Genomic DNA, 19,852 nt, shown 5'->3' on the forward strand with positions numbered 1-19,852 from the left:
TGTGTATCGTGTGTGTGCGTAGGTGACTGTTCGAGAAGTGAGTGTGTCTATGTGTGGGTGTATGTGGCTTTTTCAACTGCCACCCGAACCCACAAGAAACCCTGCCTTAGTTTGCACGCATTCTAACAGTGCTCGGGGGGGGGGGGGGGGGTCATGTTAAATAAATGAGAAGATCTAATGATTCACGCTTACATGTCTGCATGCAACCTCTAATCTCTCAAAATGTGGATTCTTTCTGAACAAGTTCTCTCACTAATCAGTCATAAATATAGACAGTAAGTCAGATAGCGTGTGCAGCTCACATGGGAGCTGCACATGGGAGCTGCAACCTCTTCCTGTTGCTAGTGTTCTAGTGTGCCTCAGCAGTCTGTTCAACCATTCAATACAAACTGTAATTTCCTCTATCATATTCCTTCTTTAGGCATATCTAGTGATAATATAATGTTAAGCCTATATCCTAAAGTGAGCTGTTCAACATGAATTCTAATACAATTCCCATATTGTCAACAACTATTACGGCTACACTCCACTTTAACAGCTAAACAGGACCCTGAGTTCTCACAGGTTGATGGATTTGCTGACTCTTCCTAAATGGTGCTTCTTCAAATGTTACAATCTAAATCTGATCATTTAGGTAGCTAAGCTAGGATGCTAATGTTCAGCCACTCCCTGCACCCTGAGCTCATGCTTCCTTCAATGCATGAGGAGCTAGCAAGCCGCTTCTTATCACCTGACCGTAGGACGTAGCGCTAGCGCATGGAAGGATCACGTTATTCCAACCAGTTCCTTTCCCCTCCATCAGGCCAGTGACCAGTACAACTATAGTTAATGTAACCCAGGTTTAAAAAGGGTTTCAAAAGGTTTTCAAAAGATTTGTCACTGCTGTCTGTGTGTCACACACAGTCACACACACACAGAGTCTCACTCAATCAATCAGTCAATCAGTCACACCAGTGCTTGCAATTGCAATCACAGCCACACCCTATAAAGCAGAGGCAGTCTGCAGTAGCAGAGTGAGGTGCACACCACTCTGAGGCTGCTGCAGGTCTGTACTCATTTCCAAACACTGCTCACATTTTTCAACTTGTTACTTTTGATCAATTGACTAAAATCACTATTGTGGCTTTTAGACTTCACCCACACTGATTGCAAACTGGCTGCTGGCACAACCTGCTAGCTATGACTATATGAAACTGATTGAATTGGTGAGTGAAATGTTTGTTTCCCATTTGAACCAAATGTTTGTTTTGTTTTATTTGAAATGTTTGTTCTAATGTAATTATATTGAAAGTTATGCAATGCTTGTAGATAAGCTGTTTTTATTTTATTTGATATTAATTTGGCCTTTGTATGTATCCAGGCCAGGTTTCTTTTCCACATAATAGAACAAGGATCATGATGGCAAGCCAACTAAGCTGAACCCAAACTGAATGAAGTTTGTCCTACCAGGACGGGTAGGCCAAACAGAGCAGCAGCCTCACACACACATTCCCCCCAAGTAACACTACACACTACACTGCCATTACCCTCTGACCATTGACAATTATCTGCCTGCTTAAGAACTCTGAACTTGGATACCTTGACGAATATACTTTGCTGAAAGTTATTGAACTGTTGTATGTTTTGTTTTATTTGTATTTTGACCAAATACACAGTCACACACACACACACACACACACACACACACACACACACACACACACACACACACACACACACACACACACACACACACACACACACACACACACACACACACACACACACACACCCTTCAGGGGTATATATACCCCCACGCCCTTCAGGGGTACAAATACCCCCACACCCTTCAGGGGTACAAATACCCCCACACCCTTCAGGGGTACTTATAACAGCGTCTTCGCCATATTTGGATGCTACCGATAATAGAAGAGATTCCACAGAACTTTGTAAGCCTCGATGAACCCCCAAACAATTTGCTGACTGCTTCCTTCAATGCATGAGGAGCTAGCAAGCCGCTTCTTATCTCCTGACCGTAGGACGTACCGCGTGGAAGGATCACGTTATTCCAACCAGTTCCTTTCCTCTCCATCAGGCCTGTGACCAGTACAACTATAGTACACACACACACACACACACACACACACACACACACACACACACACACACACACACACACACACACACACACACACACACACATTTAATAATGTATTCATGTCCACATAAGAGATACAATACAAGGACACAGATATTACAAGGTGCTGTAAAAAATGTACAGTCAGCAAATCATGGACAAATACCACCACACCCTTCAGGGGTACAAATACCCTCAAACAACACCGCCGTCAAACCGGTTTTCCTGCCCAGAAATAGCTTCACATTTCATTATTGTTGTGACTTGTGACTAGTCTACTACTCTACAACATGAAGAAGCCACCAACCAAAAAACGATTCGTCCAGAGCAGCATGCTACTACACTTCGCCGCCAGCTCCAGCAAGACGCCAGCAAAGGACAGCGGCAGTGCCAGGACACCAGCGCCAATCAGCGTGCCAGCGGTGACGACTGCAACCCCAGCCCCAGCAGTGGCAGTTGGTGGGGGGCCACAACCAGCAGCCACAACGCCAGACCCGCCACCACCAGCAACCATCGCTGCGGTCAGCACCATACCCATACGCCCCTGCTCCCCGGATTCCAGCGGCGCAGTTGCTCCAACAGACCTCTCTGCTATAGACAGCAGACTAGGCTGCTATATGTTTGCACTGCAGTGCACTGTATTTGATTTGTTAACTTTGCTGTTGTAAATACACTTTTGAGAATAAAAAAACATACCGGTCAACGTTAGAATTCACCATACGCCACTGAGTGGGGGACACATGCAAGCGCACGCATCGGCACCCCTAGGTGGTTTCTGTAACAAGCCCTGTGGTGTGATGCAAACAATGAGGTACATGGGTTGTGGAAAACCAGAGGGAAAGGTTGAGTCTGGTGGGAAGGATCTGTAACCTGGCTTTTACTGTATGTTATGTTATGTTATGTTATGTTTATTTATTTGATATGGACATCACAAATTACATTGGACGGAACCAGATGCATTGCTTACAGTGTATATAGCACAAGTGCTAATTTTCAACACCTGTCCACAGGAAGCTTTTCTAAAATACAGTAACACCAATCTAAAACCCAATCAGGTACAAAAAAATAATAATTGTATAAATATATATATACACACATATACACACCCATACATAAGTATGCATACACATATAGACACACCCTCACATGTACTAATAGTTAACATAATCAAACTCAATATCAGACCCAATACATTAACTAAACAAAAGAAGACATAATCATTCAAATAACCAATCAGTAACTATACATGTGAGCACAGTTGATTTGATTTCAACCATAATTTGAGCCCTCTGTTAAACACATTACCATCCGTCTCTAGTTTTAGAACCGTAGGCAAAGAGTTCCAAAGGTTTACTCTTGTAAAGGTGATAATGTCCTCATTGAGAGCAGTGTTCCTTAGAAATGAATGGGAAACAGAGTGATCAGCAGAGGGAAGACAAACAAGTTTTCACTGAAGTTTATGTCCAGTCCAGTGTTGTTGTTGTTGTCTCACACACACACACACACACACACACACACACACACACACACACACACACACACACACACACACACACACACACACACACACACAGTATAGTGACGTTGATGCTGTCGCACAATTAAAACGTGCCAAATTAATGTCTGCCTTTTTCATTCAGAGAAATGCATTATAGGATGTAACCTATGTCATAGTGACCATCCTGATGTACTATTTACTGTGGGATGAAATTAATCCACTATAAGGTATTATAACAAGTAAGACGCGCGAACGCGGTAAGCGAACGCAAAAAAAGAAAAAAAAGAATGAAAAAAAATATTTAAAAAAAAGTAACCAATACATTTTTTTTTTTTTTTTTTTTTTAAATCTGCGTTAAAAGGAGCATCTTAGAAAAATACAAATTCACAAAAAAAAAACTTGGAATGTTTTTGAACAATTCAACAAAGTGTTTGAAGTGCCTGTTTCACCCACTTCCGGGGGGCGGAGCCAAAATCCGAGCCCGATGTATTTGTTCGTAGACCCCCACTTAGGGGGGGTAGAAAAAGTTTGGGAGCGATTCGGGCACTTTTCATTTAACATGGGGTTTCAATGGGGAGTTTTTAGGAGCCTTCTCCGGGGCGTGGCTTCCGGGGGAAGGGGCGGGCTTAAACGCAACCTTGACAGGTGTGTTCAGTTTTCAAAGACCTTTCATTTGATGTATGGTACGTCTAAATTGGACATTTACTTATCTCAGAGGAGCTGCACACAGGCAGTGCACACAGGCAGTGCACACAGAGACACAACCCAAGCAGGGTTACATAGTAAGCTCCACTTGGTCGGAGGCGCGGCTTCGCCGCGCCTCCTCCCGCGTTCGCAATCATAAAATGCATACACTATAAGGTATAAATGGTGTGTGTGTGTGTGTGTGTGTGTGTGTGTGTGTGTGTGTGTGTGTGTGTGTGTGTGTGTGTGTGTGTGTAGATGCAATGTGTGTGTGTTAGTATGTAGGTTAGGTGGAACAGTATTATTTCGTTGTGGTTTCTGATTGCAAGAACTCGATGAACAAACAGGCTGCCTGCGTCACAGACGAAGACCACTGATGTTTCCATATCAAGCCTTTCTTTCTCAAACAGGATGTGTGTGTGCGTGCGCGCGCGTGTGGTCTGCTGTCTGCTGTGCAAGGTGCTGGATAGAAGTGTTGTCACGTGTTGTCTGTGCAGGAGAATCAGTGTGAGAAACTGCTGGACTCCCATACTGAAAAATGAAAATTAGATGCAAAAATGGTCCTTTACTTACAAAAGTGCAAAAGAAAAGTGACCCAGAGAGTGGACATGCTACACCTGACGAGTCACGTTATAATAAGTCACATCTACCCGCAGCACACTGGGCCAATGTTCTCCCAGTTGAGTTGAGACTGTTCAAGTTCGGAGGAGGACGGCTCGTTGTGATTAAAAGTATGTTATAGCTCGTTGAGCTGTGGAAGGAAATTAAAAAAAGATTGCATAATGATCCTCGCATCACCCTCAGGGTGTGCCTGTGTTAAATTTATGTGGGAGGAGCTAATGTGTGTGTCTACTGCACAGGCCCCGCCGCTCACCTTATCAAACGGCGAATTTACATAAAGTGTGAACGCGTCTGAAACAGACATTCTCCTGTCGCTACATGTGTGAACGGCCAACACTGGACATTGGCCCCGATTCACTAAGCAATTTACGACCATATTTTGATCTTACCGGCATTTAAGACAATTCCTACACTTGCAGTCAGATTCATTACTGTTTTTTTGTCTGTGTTTTGAGCGTGAGGTGCGCACGTTCTCAAGTCACCTCCGAGGCTGTCTTACCAGGGCTGAAATGTGCGTATGTCTTTAGAATGCTTTATTCTTCATGCCAAAATCAATTACAACAGTGGCAAACCTCAAATAAAATATGGATGTGGCCAACTTTTGTCAACACATATATATAAAAAATAAAACATATGTCAAACGATTTATTGCTTGTAGCCTATGCATATGTAGCAGGATGGGCGTGGGTTCCCACGCTGCCCACGGCCCCATCCTCCGCCCACTCATCAGTGGGCTGATTGGCAACAGTATTAAAGCAACGCACCCCCAAACTCAGTTAATTCAATTCAATTCAATTTTATTAAAGTGTCAAATCACAACAGCTGTCTGTCTGTCTCCACACCTGGTCCACTATTGGTTCAGGCTGGCCTGTTGGTCTCGTCTGCACTTGCATCGCGCACCAGCGCAGGTATGTCTCTCCGTCTTGCTGTTTATGAAATTGTCTTATGCTGCGTGGTGCATGGTCGTGAACTTGACAATGACCGTTTGTGTCCTTTGTAGCCTCGGTGTGTCTACCCACCTTGTTGGCGTTTTGCGCCCAGCATCCGGTGTTGCTTCACGCTGCACAACGGGTACGTTGGTGGTCCTTCCTCTCCGCAGTATAACAAGTTAATGTCAGGCAGGCACTATAATAATCATGGCCTTTATTATTACTACAGTTTGTTCCTACCGGTGTCCGCCGCTGCAAGCGGGCCATCGTGGCTTCCGCCTTTGCTGCATAGCGGTACGTTACTGTCTGTCTCTCTGCTCCTGTCTTAATGAACATTAGTATTATAAATTGGTAGAATGACACGGCCATTTATCGTTTCAGGCACCGTGATACCTGCTGCTGCTTTGCGGGGTTTGAATCACCCACGCCTTACGAACCCTTTAACACTGACGCTCCACGCTGAGGTTCTCTTCCCCCGTTCCTAAACGTCCGTGGAACAATTTGCTCCGCCGAGCTCAGGCCCTTATATGGGTTAAGGTACTATTTTCTGCCGCATTGGTCCACACCCTCAGGCTCACCGCCAGCCTTCTGGTTTATTTTGTTTATTGTTTATTATTTCGCATTATTGCTTATTTTGTTATTTGCTTATTATTGTTTATTTAGTGCTATTGCTTATTTTGTTTATTTAGTGTTGTTATTTTGTGATTATTGCTTATTTTGGTGAGATAGGCCTACAGACGGCATTCTATTATAATATATATAAGATATAATATATATATATATATATATTATACATATATCACCTAATCCAAGCCAAATGTTAAATTAATCTATTTGTCCGAAAAGCCTACTTTCTGTCTTGCAGGCCTGTTGCTGGGGACCCCTTGCTGTGTTGGAGCAGGTGGCGGCCACCCAGTTGGGTTGTGGTAATCCCCCCCCTTTGCTGTGCTTTTAGCGTGAAATCGTGTGCTGTGCCATATTGGGGTGCCCTTCCTCTGGGTCGGTCGGCCTGCTCCTCCTCCCCCTTACTCCCCAGCATCAGCAAATAGGTTTTATTATTAAGTGCATTGCTCCATTGTTTTTAGCTATTAATTGTTTTGCCACTTTTATTATTGATATTACCCTGTTAGCTACAATAAAGCTTTTTGTACTTTGTCTAAACACCGTTTCTGCCTTTTATAATTATTGTACAACGAACTTGTGTGAGGAGCAATATATGTTCAGGTGGTTGGTTTACATATAATAATAATAAGAATAATAATATTTCCTGGGGTGCAACTCCCCAGGTGGCGTAGTTGGCTATATTATATATTAATGCATACCGCCCTGCTACACATAATATAGACTTGATGCAGATGCCACCGCTTTTTATTTATTTTGTAGGTTTTAGAGCTGAATTATTAGGTCCCTCAGTGTGTTTGCCAGTTTCGGGCAAGCGGGCCATCTCAGCCAAAGTGTCACGTAATAATGAAAATAGACTATCATGCCTTAATGTCACGGCGGCGGCGCAGACCTGCGCGGATTAATTTATAATACTGTAGGCTACTGTATATTGATCACATGAACACCACACACAATAGCCTAATACATTTTACCATCTGATGAGGAAACTATAGTGGATGAAAGCTGTGTCCAGAAGATCCATTCCGACGTAGGACAGTGATATATTAATCCAAAATTAACTAATTTAATCAATAAGTAATCAATAAGCTCTGGTCCATAATCGGATAGCAGCGTTCCACTTGTATGCTGGATTTCATCATATTTTTACCTCTGTAAAGGTAAGCAATGTTCATTAGAAAAGGCTTATATAATATCCTTTCCATGTTTTATTAGCCTTTTATTTGGTCATGGGGTTAAACCTTGTAAACTTCTTTATTCTCCTTACACATGAGAGCATGTATTACTTGATCCATCGTGCGATCGAAGGACTTGCTTCCAGACAGAACAGTTGTACAAGTCAAGGCGATGCGACGCCGCATCTGTTATGTTTAGACGATAGACACACCAGAGAGCACCAGCGTTGCCAGATGTTGAGAAAAATAAGCAACCAGATCTAGGAAAACAAGCCCAAAAGAAGCAACTATGGCACTAGGCCATTATGAGCACTTTAATTAAACCTATACATTGAAATTATATAGGCTACTGTATACATTGAAAATAGCCGATCTACAAGCCAATTTAAATCATGCAATAAAATGTGGAAGATTTGGAAGATTTTTTAAACATTCTAACAACACAAATCTCTCTGGTACGGGGCTCCAGCTGGCACAAAACATTTTCAGATACATTAGCCTACATATTAATTTGGGGGTCCATAACATGAAAATGTTTGAGAACCACCGGTTAAAATAATTTAAAAACTGTGAAGCAAGTCCAAATAAGCAACTACACTTTAGAAACAAGCCCAAAAAAACGCAACCCACAACTACCAATATTTACAAGCAACTTTACAGAAAAAAAAAGCCCAAATTTGCTTATAATAAGCGGATATGGCAACACTGTTCAGTACGGTGACGTTGAAGTTGGATGTTGTTGGATGCTAGCCTGGTAAACCCTCCCTCCGGAAATCTCATTTCTATTTGATTCCAGGAGTGAGTCTGGGCCAAGCCCCCAGAGTTGCTGAGAAACATTGAAGCTGCCACTCCAGTGGCCAAAGCTGGAACTGCAGGCGGGGAGAAATGCATGCATGCGCAAAACACACGGAGAGATATTTATATATATAGATATAAATATGTAAACATATTATACAGAAATACATATGCATATTAGTTATACATAGGCATCTCGAGTGTATTTAATAAATATATCGCGTTCAATCCTTGACACACGGGCTGCCGTAGAACGCAAAAAGGACACTAGTGCGCATGCTCATAAGTCTATGGGGGTACAAAATCAAACCAATAATTCTACTTCCGGCAGGTTTCCGGGTGCTTCAAAACGCCACTGAGCACATTCATTGAAATGATAGCTGGGGGCGGGGCAATCCGCCCTCTAGTTATATTATACCTCTATGGTGTGGGCTGATCGCCCATTCTGCAATATTGGCTGCAGGCTGAGTTGGGCGGAAGGAATACCGTTGACTGACAACCCCTTCAGCCAATGATATTTTTTCCCCTTCAGCCAATCAGCAGTTCACCAGTCTAATGTGACGCCACGGGACTTTTGAGACAGCCAAGCCCAAAATGGGTTGCCTTATTCGGATACATGGGTGTCACTGCCCACCCCTACCGGTTCTCTAAATTTTTTTTTTTAAATAGGCTTTGTCATGATTAATTGACCACATATATGAAGTTAAACAACTAAATTCTATCCAAACGATATATTATAAGTAAATTCCGTGCCTCAAAATAGAAGTTAGAGAGCTTTTTGAAGTAAAAAAATAGCGGAGATTATAGCGGACAAGAAAAAGATGGCTGCCGTTCGTGTTTTGGGCTCACTCGAACTCGCCACCTGATTGGCCAACTGTCGCTGTCAATCACAGAACGATGTGCGACGACGCTGATAGGCTCGGTTAGCTGGTAATTCCACTAGAAACCCCCACAAAGGGCTATCAGGCCAGACTCACTCCTGGAATCAAATAGAAATGAGATTTCCGGAGGGAGGGTTTACCAGGCTAGTTGGATGCAGCCTTCCAGATTAATCATGTCCTACACCTGGTCATCCGCATGTCTCAGGGATATACGAACTCCTTTGGGAATTGCATGTCATTTTGTGAGTACAGAAAATACGCCCTCCTTTAAGAACTTTATTTACCCCATATTTACGACCAGCATAATGAATCGGGGCCAATGTCCTGACATGAAGCCCCGGACATTTTCCAGTGTTAAATGTCTGAAAGTGGCTTTACATTAGTTTTTCTTGACCACAAATGTACAGCATGGTATGTAGAAAGTTGTTTAGACCGATGTTAGGATCATTGTGTACCTGCTATCAGTGGTGCCTAGCAGTGGTTGGTGTGTTCTACCGTGTAACGCTGTGTACGTAGTATACCGTACAAGAACATTTTTAAAACATCATTATGGTTTACCCTCCTAAAAAACCTAGTACACACACCACTGGTACACACCACATAGTGTACGTGTGACGTGTGCGTGACATCTTTAAAACTAGAAAAAGTGCTCCTCGGAGCACAGGTCTCCGCCAGGTCAGGTAGGTTATTGTGGGGCAGCAATGTTCGGAATTAGCCAATCAGGATGGAATATGAAAAATCGGACGGAACCATCTTGATCACTTGACTATATGTGTACCGATTTGCATGATGTTTGAATTTGTAGGAGTAATATAAAAGAGAAAAGTGTTGCAAAATTGGCCTCCTGGTGGCGCTATAATAGGGCAATGTTAAAAGGGTGGCATTTGTTCTTCAATGTAGTGCGAATCTGCGTGCAAAGTGTCACCGCAATCGGACGCTGCATTCATGATTTGTGGCATTTTGTTCAAAACGGGCCACTCCTGCAAACTTTAGATGTCAATGTTAGCCAATCAGGATGGAATATGAAAATTTTAAAAGATCCATCGTGATCACATGACTATAGAGATCATGTGTACCGATGTGCGTGAAATTTGGATAAATTCTGAATGCTTAAAGGTAGGGTAAGTGATATTTTTTGGTTAAAACAAAAAGTATTTTGTTAAAAGGTTAAAATACTATATTCTGATAGTAATCATTGATATAGAGTGTTTTTTTCAGTAACAGATGTCTCCCTGTCTCTCCAGCTCTTTAATAAACAGACAATACATTTTTCGGTAGGTGTCAAAATCTCAGCCAATCAGGAGAAAGTACCCATTTTTAAGCTTAATTTGTATAGTGTTCCAGTTCCAATTTTGTCTGCTCATTTCTTAGTGTAATCACTTCCAATTTCACTTGTTTAATCTATATCCTGATTGAGTTCTCTGTCCAGGTTGGATAAAATTGGAAATGAAACTGAAACTGAAACGAAAATGCATTTTCTGTTTAATAAAGAGGTGGAGAGACAAGGAGACTCCTTTTACTGAACAAACACTCTATAGCAATGAGTACTATCAGAATATAGAGCTATTTAACACTTATTTTAACCATAGCAAATCACTTACCCTACCTTTAATATCAAAAAAATTGTTTTACATAAGTCGGCCTCCTGGTGGCGCTATGAAAGGCAAATGTGAAAAATGCAGGGCAGTTGTTTTTCCTTGACCTCTAGGGAGTGTGCGTGCAAAGTTTCATGCAGATCGGTGCAGTTATAGTTAAAAACACAAATCGTCCATTTATAGCGCCACCATGAGGCTGATTTGAACATTTTCAAGTGGCATTTCTTCCTCGGCCTAGTGGGAATGTGCGTGTGAAATCTCACGGAAATTGCAAGCTGCGTTCATGATTTGAGGCATTTTGTTGAAAACGGAGCAATCCTGCAAACTTTGGAAGCCAACCTTAGCCAATCAGGATGAAATATGGAAAATTGGACAGATCCGTGTTTATCACATGACTATAGAAATACTGTGTACTGATTTGCGTGATGTTTGGATAAAATTTGTAGGAGTACTGTCAAGAAATGTGTTTTGCAAAAAGCGGCCTCCTGGTGGCGCTATAAAAGGCTAATTTGAAAAATTTGGGGCAGAGGTTCTGCTTTGGCATCCAGGGAGTGTGTGTGCACAGTTTCACTGCGATCAAGCCAACGGTGCCAGAGATTAGCTGTACACAAAATGACAGAATGACGGACACACGGACGGATGGACGGACGGACGGACACACACGGACGGACGGACAGGGGGCAAAACATACTCTCTCGCCATGCCTTTCGGCCTGGCGGAGACAATAAAGGTCCCACCAGTTCAAATAATCACCACTACTAACTACACTGCCTACTATATCCTCTAGTTTCAAATGTTCATAATGCTACTTAGATAGCATGTTGTTCCAGGAGTAAGCAACATGTCTTTCCTCCAGAGGGCCTGTAGGCTACTGACTTTGATAAAGTGAGTGAAGGGCCGAGACTTGAAACACATGGTGCTGAATTATATTCAAACGGCATGAATTTTGCTAGGTCACTATGAAAAGATGTCATACATCAAACAATCCACCTCAATGCATTTTCTACTTTTAGATTAGCCCAACTAATGTATATCTTGCCACTGTCTTATTAATCACCACTTCATGACAGACTGTTTCACAATGATAAACATTTGATATTTACCATGTGAGTACATAGTTACATGATATTTACCATGTGAGTACATACAGTTACATGATATTTACCATGTGAGTACATACATACAGTTACATGATATTTACCATGTGAGTACATACAGTTACATGATAGGCTATCTACCATGTGAGTACATAGTTACATGATATTTACCATGTGAGTACATAGTTACATGATATTTACCATGTGAGTACATACAGTTACATGATATTTACCATGTGAGTACATACAGTTACATGATATTTACCATGTGAGTACATACAGTTACATGATATTTACCATGTGAGTACATACAGTTACATGATATTTACCATGTGAGTACATACAGTTACATGATATCTACCATGTGAGTACATACAGTTACATGATATTTACCATGTGAGTACATACAGTTACATGATATCTACCATGTGAGTACATACAGTTACATGATATTTACCATGTGAGTACATAGTTACATGATATTTACCATCTGAGTACATACAGTTACATGATATTTACCATGTGAGTACATACAGTTACATCAGTAGAATGCAGGAATGGACTCACATTGTAAACATTACTTTCCTATATATTTGGAATGGAGTTAAATTAATTTAGCTCCAAATCTGGGGCTCGTTTTGTTTTTCTTTGAGGAAATTGTGGACCGGATTGGTTCAAGGGTGGTTCAAAGTCTGGCCCTCGTGCCATATGTTGAACATAATGTTGTTTAGACAGATGCTGGTTCATTGTTTACCTGCTATCCTATAGTTTAACATGTACACAATGAATTAATGGCATACATTATTCATATATTAATATACATATTAAAGTCATTTATATGTTTCTGTATTATGTTCACATCATAGTACAGCAATATGTTCTACACAGTCTTACTATGCCAGGAATATTATATTATACAGTAGTACTACATCAATATAAGATATTATACAGTAATACTATAGTAATATAATATATAATATCATTGTTTCATAGTAACGTTGCACAGAACAGGTCACATGGTCTGACATAAATAAAACTAGGTCATGGAGACGCACAGTGAAATACAGTGTTCTCATGTGTCTTTACTGACACCTAGTGGTTCCCCTGAGGAAGTTCAACAGCAAGTGAAGGGCCTGTAAAACCAGGTCAAAGCCGCTCTGTTAATGATTGGTTGAATACTTTTTGAGACAGAAATGTAAACAGCACGAGGTATCAGGCCCGGAGTGGGCCTGTAATTCAGGCTGGGAGTCAGACACCCTTCCAGGCCACCCTACCCAAACACTAGGCTACATGAACACGAACGCGCCTGCCGCCCGCACTCACACACATGCCTTGTGGCACTGACAGCGTGTCAGACCATAACAATAGTACATTTGTCTGAGATGTTTCTTGTTAAAAAAAAACTAAAAATACAAACATATACCACACACTGTAGGCCTACAGTAGTATAGTCACTACAACACTCACTTCTACTGTACAGTATGTCACAGGAGCAATCCTTATTAATCAACAGTTACAGCGTTATTCCTTTACACATTGGCAAAGTAATCACCGGAAATCATTATCACCAACAGTCACACAACAGTTCTATATCCAGTGCTTTTCTATTCCCTACATACAACATACAGTACTGTAATGTTTCTGGTCTTACTGTCACTCTTAGTGTCTAGTAAAAGAAACGTAATGTCCACACAAGAATATATCATTGAGCGTTAGTGTTTACTTCCACACTTGGGTTGCATACGTATCTACATGTTCCCAAAGTCCTGGGTTCAAATTCCACCAAGGGTGGCCTAGTCTTTACTGCCAAGTATGTTTTGAAGACTTAACATCCACAAACTATTTACTTAATGACAGCCACAACAGAAGAAACAAACTGCAAAGGCGACTTCTGAGCCTGCATGTTCTCAAAACCTGATTACATCCTGTATTTTCTGTATTTTAAATACATAAAAATGTACACATTTTAAACAGGTTACCTCATTTACATCTTTGGAAATAAATGTTTCCAAGCAATCAATCAATGACTCAACCAACCAACCTTTATTTAAACCTCAACGTTTATTAATTCAACCACCACTTTTATTTATTTGTACATTTGGTAAAACGGACTCACCATTTATTCATTTTAAAATTGCGTTAAAATTAGCAAACAGGAAAGAAAATAAGACTTTTTGTTATTCCTTTTTTTTGGCAAAAAACAAACAGAAAAACAAGTCAGTTCCTTTTTTTCCTAATCTCATGCAACGTCCAGAATGTCCAGAGTGTTTTTTGACTGGGGTGGCCCAAGTGAGGCACTGATTTATGTATGCGGGGTGAATGAAGCACGAGCGCATGTGCATACGTAGACGCACGCACATAAGCGGACACATGCTTCTCATTATTACCATTTTTTGTCTCCACAACCCATTTCTACTTTAATTACTAACAATACAGTGTCTTACATTCCTGTGATTCAAGTTTAAAGTTGGTAAATATGCTCTGAATCAGATTTCATAGTGCTCTGATATCAGAGTGCTCTGGTGTTGACGTTATAGAATGCTCTGACGTCAGAGTGCTCTGGTGTTGACGTTATAGAGTGCTCCGTTATGTTTATTCACGAACAGTCAAGTCGATACTCAGCGTTGCCATTTGCATCTTTTGAAATTAATTCAAATGAACGTAAAGTCACCCCATCTATACACATAATAACAACCTGTTTAACCTGTTACACGTACTGTATGCATGTTGAAAACTCTAGTCTAGAGGACCAAAGAACCATCACATTTTGCAATAATTTCATCCATCACTGTTATCACAAATGTTCAGACGCACGTCGGACAACCTGGCTTTTCACTCAGAGTGGTCATTGTGTGCTGCTCCAGAGAATCCAGGGGTGGCTTGTGCCACCTTAGGCGACCCCTTGGACACAGCACTGCTCTCATGTGCTTTGTGAATTTTAACAGTGAGAGAGAGAGAGAGAGAGAGACAGACAGACAGAGAGAGGTGTAACGAGTGTTTACGAAATAAATCCGAAACCTTTATACGAGCAATAAGTTATTTTTTACAAGTGATTATTTTAACTCTACGTTAACGTCGTTTTTTTCTGCAATTGTTAGCTTTAGCCTAGCATAGCGTGCGTTCATACGACTTTCATGTCTACCATATGAATACTTTCAGGATATAAAAAAGCCCCTCAAATTCTGCCCCTCCTCTGCAAAATGGCGGTAACCACTTCCTGCTTCGCTTTTAAGAAAAAGGTTAGAGGTCATGGGATTTCACCTCAATTCAGAACAAATTATGCCCGGAAATGAGACCCCATATTTATACTTAGAATAATTATTTTTCTCAGGTGGTTACTGCTCTTTGGCCTTGACGAGGGGGTGGTGGGGTAGCTACTATTCCTACTGTTGCTGTTGAACTCTGGGCAAATTACAGAACAGGATGTTTTTAAGCTGAAAACTAGAAGTTAGACAAATTTTGGCTTCATTAAAATATTTCAGACAGACAGTAAAGTGACTGAAAACAAGGCAGCGGATACGATCGACCATTTAAGGGGAAGGATTTCATTCAGCGGACGTCCCGATTTCATCGACAAGCGATGACAGTCTTGTGTGATGTGTGCTACTCAAGTAGGATCTAATCTAGCAAGTACATAGATTTTAGGATTGTTCCAAATAACGCTATGAATTAATGCTAAGAAAACGGAAACGCCGGACTAAGTCAGAATAAATTAATGTCGGAATATTGGCCTCTCCAAAAGCGAAATCCTTCCCTGTCATGCGGCATATATTTCTTATTTTCTTCATATCTATTTACACAAGACGTTAAGATGCCGTGTCAATGGTGACGCATGTTCCAAAAAACTAAACAAAACAAAAAAAAAGACATGGGCCGAAACTTGGGTTTCTTGTAGTCTTCTTGCGAAGAAAAAGAAGAGGAGAAAGACAGTGAGAGACTGCTGTTGGGGGTGGGGGGGGGGGTCTAACCTTTTGGGAGGCAACATGCAGAAAAGGGCAGGTGGGGTATTATATATATTTATGTATATATATACACACACACATACACATACACACACACACACACACACACATACACACTGGCTGGACCCCCGTTGCAGAAAGTGAGCTCAGAGAGGGGGGAAATAGAGGGGGGAGGAGAGAGGAGTGAGGGAGTTGTAGTTTTAAATAAGTTCAATGTCTGTACAGCAAACGATTCCCATGTGCGGGTCCTCATAAATATTGCTCGCTTTTTTTTTTCCTTTTCTTTTTACATGGATGAGGAACTCTTCTCCTGTCCGAAAGTTCCTCCCTCACCCCAAAATTCTTTCCCCCATCCCACAGCAGTTGATTAGCTGTTGTATTAATATTTACATGTCAAACCGTTCTGTCTTCCAGGGAGGGGTCCGATACACCGCCAATGAAAGTAAAGGGAAACAAATTCCAAAATAAGCACAATTGAAGTCTATGCTTGACGATAATCAATAACCGACGATATTCCATCTTGTGTTTTATATTAAAAACAATAATAATACGGAAAAAACATCTCGAGGGGGAGGAGGAGTGAGATGACGGGTTGTTAGGGAACGCCCCTTGGCGGACGGGAGAGTTAAGAAAACTTAAATAAATAATGGAATACTCTCACTGCAAACTTTACCCTCTTCCACAAACCCATTCTCCTCTCTCCCCTGTGTGACTCAAACCGACGTCACAATGTACGAGCCGCTCTCGCCTCCCGGCACGGTCTCCGCTCCGCTGCCACCTCCTCCTCCTCCTCCCTTGTCTCCTCCTCCGCTCCCCCCCTTCTCGCCCGCGTCTCGCTTCTTGCCGCCGCCCGCGTTGATGGGCGTGGGGATCTGCGAGGGACGTCCGGCGCTCTGTGGACCGTCGCCTCCCGCCGCTGCGGCGGTGGTGGCGGCGGCGGCTCCGGCGGCTCCTCCCCTCCGGGGGCTCGGCGTGTAATTGAACGGGCTCACCCGGGCGGCCAGGAGCGCCTGGTTGGCGGAGGGAGGCGAGGCGGAGGGAGGAGCGAACGGGTTCGAGCGCTGTTGCTGCTGCTGCTGTATCTGTGGCTGTGGGTCAGAGACGATGCAGGGGTTGCTCCGCGCTAGCCGGCGCCGCTCCGACAGGAGGTGGTTGAGGTTGGTCTCCGAGGAGGAGGACGAGACGCCGTCGATGACGGGAGGGGCGTTGCCCGTCGTCCCCGGGGTGGAGCGCGGCTTGTTCACGGGGCAGTCCTCGATGCGCACCCACACGTCCTCCTGGTTGGACGAGGAGGTGTCCATGGGCGACGTCGAGGAGGCGGCGTGGGCGTTCCGCGTCTTCCGTCGCCACGTGCCCTTCCGCTGCTTCTTGCGCTCCTCCTCCTCCTCGCTCCTCACGCCGCGCTCGCTGGACTCGCTGGAGGCCGACAGGATGGACGAGGCGCTGCCGGCGCGCTTCCACGTCCCCACGCGGGGGAGCGAGGACGTGGTGGAGGACGGGTTGTTGGCGGTAGTGCCTCCTCCTCCTCCTCTGCCTCTTCCCTCCCTCTTCCAGGTACCCGCCAGGGGCCGTGGTCGGGGGGAGGGGCTCTCTGAATGCGAGCGGTTGGGATCTCCGCCGCCTTCTCCTCCTCCTCTTCTTGCGCTTCCTCCCGTCTTCTCCTGATTGGAGGTGGACGAGGGCTTGGTCCCCGGGAGGAGCGGCTGCTGATTGGACGAGGGGACGGGGGACATGTCGGGGAGGGAGGGGCTAGAGGAGAGCGACTCGACGGAGGCCGACTCCTCCAGCTTCCTCTTTAGTGTTGGACTCGGCGCCTCCTTGATGAACGTTGATTGGCGCACGAGGCCGGGGGGCTTGTCAGGACGCTCAGAGGTAGAGGAGGCGGAGGAGGACTTCCTGGGCCCTCCTCCAGCACCTCCTCCTCCCAGGGCCTTAGACGACGACTCGCTGCGCGGGATCCCACTGTTCGAGGAGGTGTTGTTGGTGGTGATGGAGGGGGAGGAGGTCTGGCGGGCGGGGGAGGGGTGGTGGCTGGAGGAGGAGGAGATGCGGCCGGACGACAAGGACTTGGTGGAGGAGGCGGAGCTGCCTCCTCCTCCTCCTCCTCCCGGGGAGGCGGTGCGAGGGAGGTGGGAGGAGAGTTTGGAGGCCGGGGAGGAGGAGGTGGGCGGGGTCAGAAGGCTCTGACCCCGCCCCGGGGAGGCGGAGGAGGACGAGGAGGAGGAAGGTCGGAGGCCGGCTTTGCCGCCTCCGCCGGGCCCCGGGGGTCCGGGCATGGGCTTCACGGCTCCTCTCAGGGCGTTCTGATTGGACGGGGCGCCGGCGGAGGAGGAGGAGAGAGTAGGGAGCGCTCCTTGCTTGACGGGAAGCTTCTTCTGAACGGGGGAGGTGCTGGGGGAGGAGCTCCGGCCGCCTCCTCCGGGGAGGTGGGCGTTGCTCCGGCCCCGGGGCCCCAGCAGGGCCGTGGGAGGAGCCGTGGGATCCCGGGGCCGGCCCGTGATCAGGCTCCGGTAGACTTTCTTCCCTCCCTTCACGGCGGCGGTTTCGTTCTCCTCGACCCGCCGGGCCTCCAGGGAGCTCCGCTCGCCCGGCTTCAGGATGCGGGGGCCCGCGCCGGGGCCTCCTGCCAGGCCTGGACCTCCTGGAACGGTTCCTCCCGGAACTCCTGTTCCTGTTTTAGAAGAAGGAGCAGAAGGCGCGGCGGGCAGAGAGGAGGGCAGCGGGGGCTTGGAGTTCTCCTCCTTGTTGTTGTTGCTGTTGGACATGGAGGGGAGGTGAAAGGGAGAGCCGATGGAGGACCTGAGGGAGAGCACCGAGTCAGAGTCCTCGTCAGAGGAGGAGACGGAGTCGGTGAAGGAGCGGTGGGAGAGGCGCGGCGTAGCGGCGGCGGCCTGGTGCAAGCTGCACACCACCGAGTTGGCTCCCTCCTGGATGGCCTTCCAGTCCAACGTCTCCTCCCCTTCCTCGTCCTCCTGGACCTCCAGGTGCTCCTCCTGGGTCTCCTCCTGAGGCGCTTCTTCCTCCTCCGTCTGTACCTCCTCTTCCCCTTCTGTCGTCGCCTCCTCTTCCTCCTCCGCCCGGCCCTCTGGCTCCTGCTCCTCCATCTCCCCGTCGTCCGGCATCCTGAGAGCTCTCTTGTCCTCCTTCTCCGCCTCCTCCTTACCCATACTTCCAGGAGCACCTCCTCGGCCCCCCTCTCCGGCAGAGAGAGGAGGCGTGGCTTGCTTGCCGCCGTGGTTCGACGCCGACGGCGCCTTGGCGGAACTGGCCGTCTTCTTCTTCTTCTTGGGCATGGCCGAGGAGATGCACTCCTGCAGGAGGTCGTCCTCCGAGTCGACGACGCTCAGCGACGACAAGGAGGAGTTGCGGGAGAAGCAGACGGGCGTGTCCTCCACGTTGAACGCCCGCGGCGCGTACGCCGAGGAGGAGGGAGGAAGAGGAGGAGACGAGGAGGCGGGCGGGGCCTGCTGGCTCTCCGTCTGGCAGGAGGAGGCGGGAGGAGGAGGAGGAAGGGAGGAAGGAGAGGGAGGCGATAGAGGAGAGGAGTGGACTCCTCTGTCCGCTTCTGCTGGCCCGTGGCGTGACCCGGGCGGCGCCTCCTTGTTGTTGTTGTTCTCCTGGTCCACGTCGCTCAGGTGGCGAGAGGAGGAGGAGTAGAAGCGGGGCCCGTCCTCGCTCCCCTCCTCCCTGGTCGGCTGCTGCTGGCGGGCGTCTGGGAGGCGCCTGGGGGGCTCCGCCCCCCCGTCCTCATGCTCCTCCCTCTGCCTAGAGCTGTCACGATTACAAATTGAAGTCGACGATTAATCACTCAAATAATTGCGATTAATGATTGAATTGTGTGTTTGGCTGCGTTGAACATTGGAACATATGAATAAAAA

General features: G+C 45.5%; 1 protein-coding gene across 4 annotated transcripts in view; it reads right to left on the reverse strand.

Moving 5' to 3' along the window:
- Positions 1-14,060: 14,060 nt before the first annotated feature.
- The window catches only part of apc (APC regulator of WNT signaling pathway), a 46,885-nt gene continuing 41,093 nt past the window's right edge, over positions 14,061-19,852 (reverse strand). For all 4 annotated transcript variants that reach the window (XM_080419060.1, XM_080419059.1, XM_080419058.1 and 1 more), the window contains one exon: positions 14,061-19,745. In XM_080419060.1, the coding sequence (XP_080275186.1) occupies positions 16,688-19,745 (3,058 nt within the window). In that variant the 3' untranslated portion in view covers positions 14,061-16,687. The remainder of the gene's footprint in view (positions 19,746-19,852) is intronic.

This window comes from Gymnoscopelus braueri, assembly GCF_963280865.1.
Source record: "Gymnoscopelus braueri genome assembly, chromosome: 22".
In the NCBI taxonomy this organism is placed as follows: domain Eukaryota; kingdom Metazoa; phylum Chordata; class Actinopteri; order Myctophiformes; family Myctophidae; genus Gymnoscopelus; species Gymnoscopelus braueri.